At 55.5% G+C, this 15185-nt stretch overlaps 1 protein-coding gene across 2 annotated transcripts in view; it reads left to right on the top strand.

Annotated features, from left to right (window-relative positions):
• The window catches only part of SLC1A7 (solute carrier family 1 member 7), a 58633-nt gene extending 43919 nt beyond the window's left edge, over nt 1–14714 (top strand). Inside the window, exons 4-11 of one of the 2 annotated variants that reach the window (XM_075556285.1) lie at nt 2912–2954; nt 4258–4480; nt 6065–6164; nt 6789–7022; nt 11707–11901; nt 12486–12620; nt 13271–13373; nt 13888–14714. In XM_075556285.1, coding sequence (XP_075412400.1) covers nt 2912–2954; nt 4258–4480; nt 6065–6164; nt 6789–7022; nt 11707–11901; nt 12486–12620; nt 13271–13373; nt 13888–14106 — 1252 coding nt within the window. In that variant the 3' untranslated portion in view covers nt 14107–14714. Of the gene's footprint in view, nt 1–2911; nt 2955–4257; nt 4481–6064; nt 6165–6788; nt 7023–11706; nt 11902–12485; nt 12621–13270; nt 13374–13868 lie in introns of both variants that reach the window. The other variant, XM_075556294.1, reaches the window with a different exon arrangement.
• Nucleotides 14715–15185: the final 471 nt, after the last annotated feature.

The raw sequence follows: 15185 nt of genomic DNA, 5'->3' as shown, positions 1-15185 counted from the left end.
TCTTGATTTTTCTTCTCTTTTCTAACAGCGATCTCATACACCACTTGTTCTTTTGTGACTGACTAACCTCACGCAGTGCCCCTGCCGTGGGTGCCTCCCGGCTCTGTCACGATGCAGTAGCAATGTGTAGTGTTCCACTGAGGAGCACACGGCTGTTGTTTTTAAAGCATTTTATTGGGAGCTCATACATCAATTGTATAAAACACATTCGTACACTCATTACCCTCATCATTCTCAAAAAATTTGCTCTTCACTTAAGCCCCTGGCATCAGCTCTTCATTTTTCCCCTCCCTCTCCACTCTCCCCTCCCTCATGAACCCTTGATACTTTATAAATTATTATTCTGTCATCTCTTACACTGTCCAACGTCTCCCTTCACCCACTTTTCTGTTGTCCGTTCCCCAGGGAGGAGGTCACATGTAGATCCTTGTAATCGGTTGCCCCTCTCTACCCCACCCTCCCTCCACTCACCCGGTGTCACCTCTCTCACCACTGATCCCACAGGGATCATCCATCCTGGATTCCCTGTTTATCCAGTTCCTATCTGTACCAGTGTACATCCTCTGGTCTAACCAGATTTGTAAGGTAGAATTGAGATAATGATAGCGGGGGTGGGGGGTGGGGGTGGAGGCGGTCTGGAGGGTGGGGAGGAAGCATTTAGGAACTAGAGGAAGGTAGTATGTTTCATCAGTGCTATACTGCACCCTAATTGGCTGGTCTCCTCCCCGCAAGCCTTCCGTAAGGGAAAGTCCAGTTGCTTACAGATTGGCTTTGGGTCCCCACTCTGCACTCCCCCTCATTTACAATTATATGATTTTTTTGGTTCTTTGATGCCTGATATCTGATCCTAACATGTCATGATCTCACAGGCTGGTGTGATTCCTCCATGTGGGCTTTGTTGCTTCTGAGCTAGATGCCACTTGTTTACCTTCAAGCCTTTAAGATCCCAGACGCTATATCTTTTGATAGCCAGGCACCATCAGATTTCTTCACCACATTTGCTTATGCACCCATTTTGTCTTTAGTGATTGTGTCAGGAAGGTGAGCATCATGGAATGTCAGTTAAATAAAACAAAGTATTCTTGCATTGAGGGAGTACTTGAGTGGAGGCCCAATGCCCATCTGCTACCTTAATACTAAACCTATAAATATATGCACATAAACCTATTTCCTCATCTTCATATAAAAATATATATATACATGTGTACATGCCTTTATTTGGCCCTATATAAATGCTTTTTGCCTCCTAGTTCTTTCCTCTATTTCCTTTTACTTTCTTCTTGTCCCACTATCATGCTCAGCCTTCATTTGGGTTTCAGTAATTCCTCTCAGTTACATTACCCTCGATCACACCCTACCAGGCCTCCTACACCCTCCTCACCACCGATTTTGGATCACTTGTTGTTCTCTTGTCCCTGGGTTTGTCAACACCAGTTCCTTTCCCCCACCTCCCCCTCTCCCATGCCCCCCCGGAATTGTCAGTCCTGTTATTTTTTCCTCCAGATTGTTCATCCAGCCTGTCTTATTTAGACAGACCTGCGGAGATAATAACATGCACAAGAACAAGACAGAGCAAAACCAAGCAACAATATACAACAAAACAACAACAAAAAGCCAATGACAAAAAAAACACACAACACAACAACAACCAAAAAAGAAAAGCTTGTAGTTAGTTCAAGGACTGTCTGTTGGCCTTTAGGAGTGTTTTCTGGTCGAGTCTGATGGGGTGCCAAGACCTGGCCCCAAAGTGTATTTTTGGTATACCCTGTGGACTTCATTGCTCTGTTCCCCTTGCTGTTCTGTTGTAAGCCCTTAGTGTTTTGCCTCGGTGTGGTGGGATCAGATCGGGTGCAATTCCCACACTGTGTCTTCAGTGTTGTCTCCTGTAGGGCTATGGGTCAGTGAGGGGTGTCGTGTGTCATAGTGGGGCTGGCTATATGATCTTCTGTGTGGATTGGCTGCTCTGAGCGGGAATATTGTCGTCAGGGCTTGGTGGGCCAGGAGGTGCTCCACTCACTCTCCCTCCCGCTTCATTTGCTCCCATGTGCTCTGATCAGACACGTCCCTCTCCCTGAGCTGCAGCTTCAGTGCTGTCCTCTGAAATAAATTCTTCTGGGGGGAGGGGCAGCTGTCCACATATTGGGATTGGGGTCAGCCCCTCAGACCTCTCCAATGGTTCCCTACTCCATGCTGGCATGTTGCATTCATATCTTGGGGCACCAGGTTGAAGTCTGGTCCCTCTTTTCCTGTGGAGATATAAACAATGCCCTCCCCTTGGGTGGCTTAGGAGCACATGGTTTTGATAGTCACATCTTTATAGTATGTTCTAATATCTGGTGGATCAAGAGCCTCTCCACCTTTAGCTTCCTATTAATAAGAACGATGATCCCAATTATGTGGTAGGACCTGAGCTGGGTCCTACAGATTACATATAAACAACAAAGTTCCTGATTTCAAGGGGACCACCTATGGGGGAAGCCAGCATGTCAACCAGTGGGCACACTGCAGCATGGCGGGGGGGCAGGGGGGGTGCGCAACAGGGAACGGGGAAGTCCAGGAGAGTGCCTGCCCGGAACTCTCGGGGAAGACCAGGTAGAGGAAGCGACAGGAGGCCTGTACTTGGCTTGAGCTGGGTGTGTGTAGGAGTCTGTCAGGCAGAGGGGCAGGAGTGTGGACAAAAGCATGGAGCTGAGCGGGTGTAGGGCATATTTAGGGAACTGTAAGCAACAGATGTTGGAGCTCTAAGTACGGCGGGAGGGAGGTAGCTGGAAGTGCAGGGAGGTCACAGTACGGGGGTGAGGGGCTGGAGTGTGGGAGCCTTCCACTGTCTACAGGGACCTCCAAAGAACCCTAAGTGCCCAGTCTGAATTCCCCAGGGACCAGAATCCTTCAATTATGGATTCTCTTCCAGGAACATGTTCCCAGCCAACCTCGTGGAAGCCACATTCAAGCAGGTGAGTGGGTCTCTGAGTAATGGAGAGAAGGGGCTGGCCTGGGGGCCTACCTGGGAGGAGCCAGGTGTGTCCCGGAGGCCCCAGGTTCTCAGCTCTTCTCCTAGCCTGTCTGCTGAGGGAGGTGGGACCTCAGCCCTGCCAACCGCCCACGGCCACACCCCTGCCCTGGGTCCTAGGTCTTCATGAAGGCGGTGGAAGGAGGTCTTTACTGAGTGCCTCCTCTGGCTGCCACGCCATCATCTCACAATGTCCCTACACGGGGGTGGTGGTGGGCCCATTTCCGGGATGGGGGAAGCAGGGGCTGAGAAGGATGACACGCTGTACCCAAGGATGTGCCACCAGGACATGTCAGCGCCTGCAGGTAAACCCAGGTGGGGCTGGCTTCTACGCCGGTTTTCTCTTTCTTTTAAAAATCATCCTTTTGTAACGTGGTCGTGAGTAGCCTCATACACGACATTTTGCAGCCACGTGAGTTCTTGTACACCCTTCTCCTTTTGGCAAACTCCACCCCGCTCAAATGCCCCCTCCTTTGAGAAGCGTCTCTGATTCCTTCCGAGTTGACTCCCTCTCACACAGCAGGAACGGCAATGGCACCTTCTTCAGTTTTGTATCCCCATGTGCTCAGTGCAGCACCCAGCCTGGTGCAGCCAACACTAGATTGTGATGGTGCCGTTGCCAGGCATGGCGACGGTGATAACAGCAATGGTACCGTAGGGCCTGCCATGTGGTAGGCTCTGGCATATGCCCTTGGCATAGGTTGACTCCGTCCAGGGAGGGAGCTGCTGTCATGACGCCCATCTTACAGATGAGGACCGGAAGCAAGGAGCCCCAGTAGCTCTCCAATCCCTTTTTAGGAGGCTTGTCTTACTGGCGATGCGGGCTTGGGAAACTAGAAGGCTGCCTTGCTTGGGCCGGGAATGAGTGGCGGGGAGACCTGGGGATACGGCTGGCGGCAGAGGAGCCGGCCTAGGTGGCTCCGGAGAGCCCATATTTCTGTCCGTGGACAGGCGGAGCCAACTGGCTGGGTCGATGGTGACTGGAAACTCACATGGGGAGATGAAGCATGTGATGGGTGGTTAGAAGGGGTGGGGGTGCAGGTGAACGGATGTGGGAACGGAAGTGGGGGAGGGAGAGGAGGTGGGAATCCAGGGAGTGTGTGAATGGAGGATGGAATCTTAGTTTTCTGGTTAGTAAACCTTTGCCCTGCCCTGCCGGCAGGCTGCCCGGGGCTAGGGTACGATGGGGGTGGGTATTCATCCCACGGGACCCTGACTGCTCTCCTGGTCTGGGTGTCGCCCACCAGTACCGCACCAAGACCACCCCAGTGGTGAAGTCTCCCAAGGTGGCTGCAGGGGAGGCGCCTCCCCGGCGAGTTCTCATCTATGGGGTGCAGGAGGAGAACAGCTCCCGCGTGCAGAATTTTGCCCTGGACCTGACCCCGCCACCCGAGGTCATTTACAAGTCAGAGCCTGGCACCAGCGAAGGCATGAACGTGCTGGGCATCGTCATCTTCTCTGCCACCATGGGTATGTGCTGTCGCCACCCAGCCCAGCCAGATCCTGAGCCTCCAGCCTCCCACACCCAGCCTTTGGGCCCCTCGGCTTCCTTACCTCACCCCAACCCAATAAGCTAGGTAGCCTGAGGTTTTCCAATCTGCTGGGCGGGCCGTCCCTTCCTCCACAATCCCGATCAGCTCACTGCCACTGAGTGGATTCTGACGCACGGCGACCCTGTGGGCTGGGAAGTGCCCGTGGGATTCCGAGGCTGGAACTCCTGACGGGAGCGGACAGCCTCACCGTTGTCCCTCCGAGTGAAGGGTGGGTTCAAACCACTTACCCAATCCATTCAAATCAGCAGGCCAATCCATTACCCACTACGCCACCACAGCGAGAAACCAAACTCACTGCCATGCAGTCGATGCCACTTCACAGCGACCCTACAGGACAGGGTAGAACTGCCCCTGGGCGTTTCCAAGACTGTCACTCTTTACGGGAGTAGGAAGCCCTGTCTTTCCCGCCCCTCCCCCCTGCCCCCAACAGCTGGCAGTTTTGCTCTGCTGACCTTGAGATCAGCGGCCTAGCTTGTCACCACTACACCATCGGGGCTCCTTAACCTTACATAAATCAAAAACAGCAACCACAAAACTCGCCGCCATCACACCGATGCCAAGACATAGCGACCCTATAGGACAGGCTAGGACTGCCCCTGCACCTTTCTGAGACTGTCACTGTACGGAGGAGAAAGCCCCGTCTTTCTCCTGAGGAGTGGCTCATGGTTTCGAACTGATGACCATGAAGTTTGCAACCCAATGCATCACCACTATGCCATAGACTGTCAGGATTAGCTCAGCAGTGATGGTGACGCTTTTGTAAGTGCTGGGAAGCATCAGCCAGAGGCGGGGAAGAATAAAATAAGCAGGCCGAGGATCAAAGGAGTGGAGGCCAGCATGTCCGACCTCCGGGCAGAGAAGGCAGCACAGGGGTTGTAGTCAGTGCTGCCGGCGGCATGACAAACAGAGCTCACAGCCAGCAAGCCAAGGCTCACTCACAATAACCCTGCAGAACCTGCTTCTGTGGGTTTCCAAGACTAGCTCTTTCTGGGAGCAGAAAGCCTCAGCTTTCTCCCACAGAGCAGCTGATGGTTTTGAACTGTTGACCTTGAGGTAAGCAACCCAACACGTGAATCACTCCACCACCAGGGCACCTGGGCAGATTGCAGGGTTCTGGAAACTCCAGAAAGGCCAGTAACCCTGGAGCATGGTAGGGCGGGGCCTGGTGCTGGGGGAAGGGTGGGGGGAGGGGCCCTTGGCTAAGTGCCCAGGAAGCCCGCCGGGGTGGTGGGCAGTTTTATTTTAAGAAGACATTTGTGGGAAATGTGGAACGGGTAAGAGGACCATGAGCCGCAGGCCTCCTGGGAGGTCGCTGAGTCAAACCACTCAGAGGCTAAGGAAAGTGGAGGGGCAACTAGTGGCCTGGGCAGCCAGCCAGGGCGGAGCGCCTGTGCGCGGGTCCGCGTGCTTCTGCACATGCAGGCTCGCGTGCCGGGCCTGCCCCCCCTCCCCCTCCCCCTCCCCCTCCCCCATATGGCAGTGCTCACGCGCCACCCTGCAGGCATCATGCTGGGCCGCATGGGTGACAGCGGAGCCCCCCTGGTCAGCTTCTGCCAGTGTCTCAACGAGTCCGTCATGAAGATCGTGGCGGTGGCCGTGTGGTAAGCCTCCTGTGGGAGTCCTGCACTCCCTGCCCATGCCCCGCCAGACCCTGCCTGGGAGGATGGAGGGATGCGGACACGTGGCCCATCCTCCCAGGAGAAAGCTCCACTTGAGGTTGAGAACAGGCCCCGGGAGGCCAGAGCCATACACATTCCTCAGTATCCCTGTCCCTGCCTCCGCTGGCCCAATCCGGTTATGGGTCCAGCCAGGCCCAGGGGCAGGCCCAAGCTGCTCCTGGGCCTCAGTTTCCCCATCACAGGGTGCCTCATCAGCTCAGCTTTGGGAGGAAGCAATCGTTAGCATGAGAACCAGCCCCCTCTCCCAGGTTCAGAGTTCAAACCTCAGGAACCTGGCACAGTTCCACCGGGGAGGTACGGAGGGAGGCCATTTGGGTCACCCACAGCCGTGGCTTGGCTGGGGCTGGGACCTGGGCCTCCTGAAGGCAGGGTGCTCTCAGAGGGGGAGCGAGAGCTTGTCTGTGGTGCCTGACCCTGGGCTGGCCCCTCTGGACAGGCTCTTGTGTGAGCCCTGTAGGGCTCAGAAAGGCTGCGGCCTGCACTGACCAGGTAGGGCCGGGAGGCTTGCCTGGCGGGCCCCTGAGCCTGGACTGCTTGCCCGCCCAGGTACTTCCCCTTCGGCATTGTGTTCCTTATCGCCGGCAAGATCGTGGAGATGGACGACCCCTCGGCCGTGAGGAAGAAGCTGGGCTTCTACGCCATCACTGTGGTGTCCGGGCTGGTGGTCCACGGGCTCCTCATCCTGCCCCTGCTCTACTTCTCCATCACCAAGAAGAACCCCATCGTCTTCATCCGGGGCATCCTCCAGGCCCTGCTCATCGCGCTGGCCACCTCCTCCAGGTAGCCCCGGGCAGTGGCAGGACAAGGTGGTGGGGCCTGAACTCTGTCCACCGCCCAGCCATCCTTAGTCACAGAGTCACCGGAAGGGCACACGTGTGGGGTCTCTGTGGGAATAAGACTTACTCTGAAAACTGTCATGCAACGCCCTCATCTTTCCCTGAGGTCTTCCACTCCCGAAAACACTCGCCATGCTCACTGCCACCGAGTCAGGGCCGCTTCACAGGGGCCCTGGCACGGGGTGGAACTGCCCCGGCGGCTTTCCAACACTGTCGCTCTTCACAGGAGTAGAAAGGTCCGCATGTGAAAGCCTCTGGCAGCGGAACTGAGGGCCCCAGGAAGTGACCTCTGGCGAGAGGGGAGGGCACTGGGGCCACACCAACTTGAGTTTTAGTGCCAGTTGTCGGTGGGTGCCACCAAGTCGATTCCAACTCACAGTGACCCTGTCTACAGAGAGTGGAGCGCTGCCCGGTCCTGCGCCTTCCTCACAACTGTTTTTAGGTTCGAGCCCATGGTTTCTGCCACTGGGTCAGTCCCTCTTCTCGAAGGCCTTCCTCTTGTTCATTGCCCCTACTTGCCCAGGCAGGATGTCCTGCTCCAGGGCTAGTCTCTCCCGACAACATGTCCAAGTACTTGAGAGGAAGCCACACCAGCCTTGCCGCTGAAGGGTGCTCTGGCTGTGTTCTTCCAGGGCAGGCGTGTTGGCTCTTACAGCAGTCCACGGTACCTCCCATTCCAATGCCTCGATGTTTCTTCGGTCTTCCTTACTTGATGGACAACTTGCACATGCATACGAAGCCATGGGAAATGCTATGGCTTGGGTCGGGCTCACCTCAGTCCTCAAAGGACCATCCTGGGTCGTCGGTACTTCCCCGAGGTCTTGCGCAGCAGTCATCCAGTGCTCGGTGCTGTTTGATTCCGCACTGCTGCTTCCAGGAGCGGCGTGTGTGAATCCAAGCCAGAAGCAACCTTTGATGACGTCGGTCTTTGCTCTGTCTGCCATGGCGTTGCCCGTTGGTCCGATGGTGAGCATTCGGATTTCCTCGACATTGAGTCAAAATCCATACTCAAGACTGCGATCCTTCATCCTCCTCAGAAGTCCTTCAAGGCCCCTCACTTCCAGCAAGCAAGGTTGTGACATCTGCACAGCACAGGTTGTGAATAACCTTCCTCTGATCCTGATGCCCAGTCAGTCATACAATCCTCTTCTCTGGTTGTTTGTTTAGCACACAATACGATGAGAGGATACAACCCTGATGCACACCTTTCTTGATTTTAAACCATGTCGTATCCCCTTGTTGTTCGCGCGGGAAACAATCCCACTTCCTGGAATTCCCGTCTTTCTCCTCAAGGCTCTCTGCAATGGCTTACACTCCGCACAGTTGACTGTCTTGGCACAGTAAAAAAACACAAGAGACACCTTTCTTGGCTCTCGGCCAAGGCCCATCTGAACTCAGCAATGACATCCCTTGTTCCACGTCCTCTTCTGAATCCAGCCTGAACCCCTGTCAACGTACTGCTGCAACCCCTGTTGAACGATCTTCAGTCAAGTTTTACGTGCATGTGATATCAGTGATACTGTTCTAGAATTTGAGCATTCTGTTGGGTCACGAATATGGGTCTCTTCCAGTCAGTTGGCCAAGTAGCTGTCTGCCAAATTGCCTAGTATAAACCAGTGAGCGCTTCCAGTGCTTCATGAGCTTGTTGAAACATCGCAATTGGCGGTCCATCAATTCCTGGCACCTTGTTTTCAGCTAACGCTTTCAGTACAGCTTGGACTTCTTCCTTCAGTGTTATTGGTCTTGCTTATATGCTACTGCTTAACGTGGCTGAAGGTCGACTCGTCCTTTTTGGTACAGAGACTCTCTGTATTCTTCCCATAGTCTTTCAATGTCAACGAAATCATTCGCTACTTTTCCCAAAGAAGCATTCGATTTGGGGGCTGGCGGCTTGAATGTTTCTGGCGTTCTTTCAGTGTAGGATATGCCGAGCATGTTGTTCCATTTTGGAATTCTAACTCCGGGTCTTTGCATCTCTCATTACAACACTGCCTTTGTCTCCTCGAACCGCCCTTTGAAATGTTCTGTTCAGCTCTTTGACTTCGTCATTCCTTCCCCGTGCCTTAGCTACTCAAAGATTAAGAGCAAGTCTCAGCGTCTCTTCCGGCCCCACTTTGGTCTTGGCTCCATTCCTGCCTTGTTAATGGCCTCTTCCTCTCTTCGTGTATGCTGATCTGGATGACTCACTGGGTCTTCCGTCCTCGAAACGCAGGCGGGTTGCCCTCAAGGTCATATTTTGTTTTAATTTTCTTCAGTTCCAACCTGAATTTACACCTGAGGAATCGGTGGTCTGTTCCACAGTCAGCGCCTGGCCTGCTTTTAGCTGCTGGTCCTGAGCTTCCCCGGCTTCTCTTCCCACAGATACTGCCCACTTGATTTCTGTGCCTTCCATCTGAGGAAGTCCATGCGTACAGTTGCTTTCGTGTTGAAAAAAGGTTATTTGTAACGAAGACGCCGGTGGTCTTGCAAAATTCTATCGTGAGGTCTCCAGCTTCATTTCTATCTCCAAGGCCATGTTTTCCAACTACTGTGCCTTCCTCTCTGTTTCCTACTTTTGCATTCCAATTGCCAAGAAGTATCGCTGCCTCTTGATTGCATGTTTGGTCACCTTTAGACTGAAGACATTAGTATGATTCTTCGATTTCTGCATCACTAGTTTTAGTAGTCGGTGCATACATTTGAATAACAGTTCTACTGCTCTGAATTCCTTGAGTTCTGATAGATAGTATTCTACATTACTCTATCACAGGCAGCATTGCGCTTCAAAATAGATCCTGAAAAAAATTTTTTAATGGTAAATGCAACGCCATTCCTCTTGAATCTGTCATTCTCAGCAGAGGAAGCCACATGATTTTCTGCCTCCAGATGTCCGGTACCAGTCCACTTGAGCTCACCAGTACCAAGAGCACTGATCTTTCAATGTCCTTAGAGTCATATTCCGTGCATTCCAAGTCTGATTAATAATTGATGCGCGCAGCTGCTTCTCCTCGTTTTGATCGTGCCTGTTCACTTTGGGTGACCCTGCTGCTGCTGGTCAATTCCAGGGAAATGGCTTCCAGCATCACAGCAGCTTAAGCCCCAGACACACGACAAACTGACAGACAAGTGGTGGTGGTCTCAGGAGGAACTACAATAAATTGTTTTTGTCAGTTGCCAGTGGGTTGAGTTGGCGATCTCACATGTGCAGGGGTTTTCAGAGGCTGGTTTTCAGAAGTATGTCACCAGGCCTTTCTTCTGAGGCACCTGCAAGGGAAGTCACACCCCAACCTTCTTGCTAGCAGAGTACATGACCTGTTTGCACCAGTCGGGGCGCCTAGAACTCTAATGACCAGCAAACCAGCACTAGCTGCTCAGAGCCTTGACTGCTAGGCACGGTCCTACGTACTTCCTCATTTAGCCCTCCTGCTGACTCTGCTGTAGCCTAGGCACGGTTAGCAGCCTCGTCTTAGCAAGGAACACTTGGGCACATGGAGGCTGACAGGGCCACATGCTCACAGGATGCTGGAAGCCGGAGACAGACAGCCTGGTCCCAAGACGCTCTGGGGCCACAGTGGTGAAGTTTTGCTGCTAGCCGAAAGGCTGCCAGTATGAGCCCACCCCACACTGCCGGGGAAAGCACCGGGGATCTGTTCCTGTCCAGATTGCCACCTAATAAACCCTGTGGAGCACTTCTACCTAGAGCAGCGGTTCTCAACCTGTGGGTTGCGACCCCTTTCACAGGGGTCGCCTAAGACCATCAGAAAACACATATTTCCGATGGTCTTAGGAACCGAGACACTACTCCTCTATTCGTCTCCAGGCGTGCCGCCCACATGAAGATATGCCCACATACGAGTACCCGCGTGATGACATCATCGTGCAAACCCATCACATACACCCTGTACAAAGATAGGTGTATGTGACAGGGTTGGCGCCATAATGTGCTTATGTGGACCAGTCACACATGTGTAGAGAGCAGCTACTGTGTAGAGAGCAGCTGCTGTGTTGAAAGCAACTACTCTGTTAAAAGTGGCTACCGTGTTGAAAGCAGAAGTATTGGGGGTAAAACAACACTTTATGAATTATAATTACATATTGGTTTTGTGATGAATCACCATGCTTTATTTATGTTCGATTTGTAACAATGAAAACATGTTCTGCCTATCAGATATTTACATGACGATTCATAACAGTAGCAAAATTACAATTATGAAGTGGCAACGAAAATAATTTTATGGTCGGGGGTCACCACAGCATGAGGAACTGTGTTCAAGGGTCACGGCATGAGGACGGTTGAGAACTACTGGCCTAGAGGGTCTCTGTAAGTCGGAATCACAGTGACCATCTGGGCACAGAGCCCTGCTGTTAGCCATGCAGACGGCAGCGGCCTCTCCCACACTGTGAGCACAGGGGAGCTCCTCCAGGGGATTCCCTCTGCCCAACCTGAGCCAGCCCCCGTAGGTCTGGGCTGGGGAGGGGCTTCTCAGAGGCACCGGCCTGACTACCCACTGCTGTCAGGGACCACCCGTGACCTTTCTCAAAGCCCTCTCAGCCCGTGACTCCCCTGCCATAGGCCAGCAGGTGGACAGCCCAAGGCCTTGTCCATCCTGGAGGAAGTGGTGGGCAGACCCTGGCCCCTCTGCCCACAGCTCCGCCACGCTGCCCATCACCTTCAAGTGCCTGCTGGAGAACAACCACATCGACCGGCGCATTGCCCGCTTCGTGCTGCCCGTGGGGGCCACCATCAACATGGATGGCACTGCGCTCTACGAGGCCGTGGCCGCCATCTTCATTGCCCAGGTCAACAACTACGAGCTGGACTTCGGCCAGCTCATCACCATCAGGTGACAGGGCCCGGTCCAGGGAGGCCGTCAGGATTCTCAGGTTCCTGGGACTGATGGTACTGGGAGTGGTCTAGAGTGGTCACAGGGGCACACCCCAGGACACACAGCACATCAGCACAGGGGCCAAGAGTGGACCCTGGCCTCCATGGCCCCCGGCACAGGGCTCCTTCCGGGGTGGCCCTGGAACCTGTGAGTGGGCAGAGCTGAGGGTGAGGAGCTCCCAGAGGCAGGGCTGGGGGGTGCTGTACTTGGGGCTGGCGGGAGAGCGGGCACTGGAGGTGGGGGACTGGGAACGGGCAGAGGCTGCAGGGAAGGCTGAACATTGCAGCTCAGAGGAACCCCAAGGCATTGCCCAGCCAGTGGAGGCCCAGTCTCAGTAAAGTGCTGAAAACACAGCTTCCTGGGAACCTCAAGTCAGCAGCTTCAGACACGGGGTTCCACCAACTCCTGAGGATCTGTGGGGGCTGCAGGACCCTGAGCGGGGATGTTGATATCCCTATGAAACCACCTACCCCATCTGGTTGTCCCAAGGCCGTGGTCTTCCCGCCTGACACTGTACTGCGTCTCCCCTGTGGCCCCTGCAGCATCACCGCAACCGCAGCCAGCATCGGGGCGGCCGGCATCCCCCAGGCTGGGCTGGTTACCATGGTCATCGTGCTCACCTCCGTGGGGCTGCCCACCGATGATATCACCCTCATCATCGCCATTGACTGGGCTCTGTGAGTGGAGAGCGATGTCTCACACACGCACACACACACACACACACACACACACTTCTGAGACACCGGGCACTGCCCCACTGTGCACGGGGAGCTGAGTGGGGGGCTTCTCCGGAGAAGTAGGGGCGTAGGGGTCAGGGGAGATTCTGCCAAGTGGCTCAGAACTGGCTGCATAACTTGTGGAGGCCCCTAGTGAGCCCTGGGGGTGTCGTGCGTTCCCCACCGGCCAGCACTTGGAATCCAGCGGCTAGTGGAAAGGAGGAAAATGAAGCGTTCAGTTCCCTGGAAAGATTTTGCAGCCTCAGAAACGCCCAGGGGCCCTGCCCCTCTGTCCTGTAAGGCCACTGTGGGCTGGAACCAACTTGATGGCAGTGAATTGGGCTTTGGTTTCTGAGCACACATATGAAAGGGCCGGGCTCTGGTTTAGAAGCTCTGACGAGCTGCAGGAGGGCTGTAACAGCTGGCCAGCCCTGCATCTGCCTGCCTTGAGACCGCTCCTAGGGGCTGCAAAGGTGGCAGGGCACCACTTCCCCACTGACCGCAGCTGTGGGGCAGCTGTGGTGGCCTCGTTCCTTTGGGTTAAGCACTGGCCATCTGACCCCTGCCTGTTAAAAGTCCCCCGGGCCGTTAACCACCCCTCTGCCCGCCAGGGACCGTTTCCGCACCATGATCAACGTGCTAGGTGACGCTCTGGCCGCAGGGATCATGGCCCACATCTGCAGGAAGGATTTTGTCCGGAACTTGGGCACTGAGGTGAGAGCAGTGTCCCCCAAGCTGGGGGGGGGGGGCTGAGTGGGAGCCGGGGTGAGGCGGGCAGGGCAGCAGATCATCTTTGCCTCTGGGCCTCAGCTCCTCCTCTGTAAAGAATTTCTTTACCCCTATATACTGAGCGCCAGGGTAGCGTCCCTGGTCTAGACACAGGAGGGACAGCGGGGAAGGTGAGCTACACAAACAGAAGCCATACTACGGAGGGATGCCCTGTTAACAGCCCTGCTGCACTAAGCTCTTGCAAAGGCTGCCCCGACTTCCTGGAGAGGGCAGCTGAGGCTCAGGGAGGGGTACCTGTAGGTCACCGCCCCCCCACCTCCTCAATGAGAGGGGGGCAAGAGACCTTTGGGACTGGGGCCCAGAAAGGGCCTGTGAGCAACCAGGGGATCCCCCAGCACATGCGTAGCAAAACCAGTCCTGGGGTTCCCCGCGGCCTCCAGTCCTCCCCAGTGTCTATGGGTCCCTGCTGCTACTGCCAAGGCCCGTCTTCCCTCCGCAGAAACTGCTGACCTTGGAGACCAAGCCGGTGAGCCTCCGGGAGATCCTGGTGGCCCAGCCCAACGGCTGTGTGAAGAGCGTGGCCCAGGCCTCGGAGCTGACGCTGGGGCCTGCCTGCCCCCACCACGCCCCCGTGCAGGTGGAGGAGGGCGAGGAGCCAGCCCCCGCCTGTCTGGACCACTGCACCATTGAGATCAAGGAGCTGGAGACCAATGTCTGAGCCCAGGGGGCTCAGCCCCTCCTGCCAGCACTCCCTGGGCAGTTGCCACAGGTCAAGCTCCCAGTCTTCCCCCGAGAGCGGCCCCATTCCACCCAACGGGACTCCCTGGACTCCGGCTCTCAGGGACGCAGGAGCCAGCACCGCAATGCGTGAAGTGAAGCCTCAGAGCAAGCAGGGTCAGAACCCCATTCCAAACTCTCACAGTCCACCCCAGAAGACAGGAGAGGCTCTGCCTCTCTCCATGAGGCCCACACCACCATGGCTCTCACTTTGCTAAAGCGAAGTGCAATGCCCTGGCTTCTGTCCCTCTCAGGCAGCCCACCCCCACTCCATCACGTGGCCTCAACCACCCAGCTCTCCCCCAGGACAGCTTTTCACATGCGGAGACCGATGCCTTGGCTGGAGCTGGCAGGGGCCCTTGACACACTCAGTCAGCCTCCCGCTGGACAGCGGGGCAAGCTGGGCCCCAGGCAGGGAAGCCCAGCCTGGGACACTGTGAGCCAGTTGCCTGTGCAGCCCTGGGTTGCCTCCCGAATGCCTACCTGGCAAGTCAGAGCCAGGTTTTCTATTCTTTCCTGTGTTTGCAAACCCAACCCAAGGGTGGCCAAATAAAGATATTTTGCTTCTAAAGTCTGAGCTTTTTGCAGTGCCTCGTGGCCTACCCTGAAGGACAACGGGCAGCCAGGGCTCCCGCTGCCTTTGCAGCAACAGGATACACAGGGGCTGGGCCACGGGGCCAGAGGGGGCCGCCTGGCTGCAAAGCCCGAGTGCACATCAGCCGGCCCCGGTGCCTGGAGGGAAGACAGTCTCGTCTGAGCTGTCATGTGCAAGAGGGGGCAGGGGGCACACAGGCCTGCCCAGGGCCTGTCTCAGCACCCACCGCATGGCCCGGCCTGCTCCAGGTGCCCGACCACTTTGCAGGCGCAAGTCCCCACCGCAATACAGTGTCCTCAGCCAATCTGGCTCCCTTGCTGCAGTAAGATGTGCCCAGGGCGTTTCCAGACTGTCTCCCCACTCCCATCACCCCTCAGGGCTCCTCCAGAATCCTGCAGGAGCACGGCCTGGGCCACACAGCCCAC

Source organism: Tenrec ecaudatus, chromosome 1 (assembly GCF_050624435.1).
Source record: "Tenrec ecaudatus isolate mTenEca1 chromosome 1, mTenEca1.hap1, whole genome shotgun sequence".
NCBI classification, from domain to species: domain Eukaryota; kingdom Metazoa; phylum Chordata; class Mammalia; order Afrosoricida; family Tenrecidae; genus Tenrec; species Tenrec ecaudatus.
Note: the sequence above shows the minus strand (reverse complement) of the source record. Positions and strands in the feature narration are given on the sequence as shown.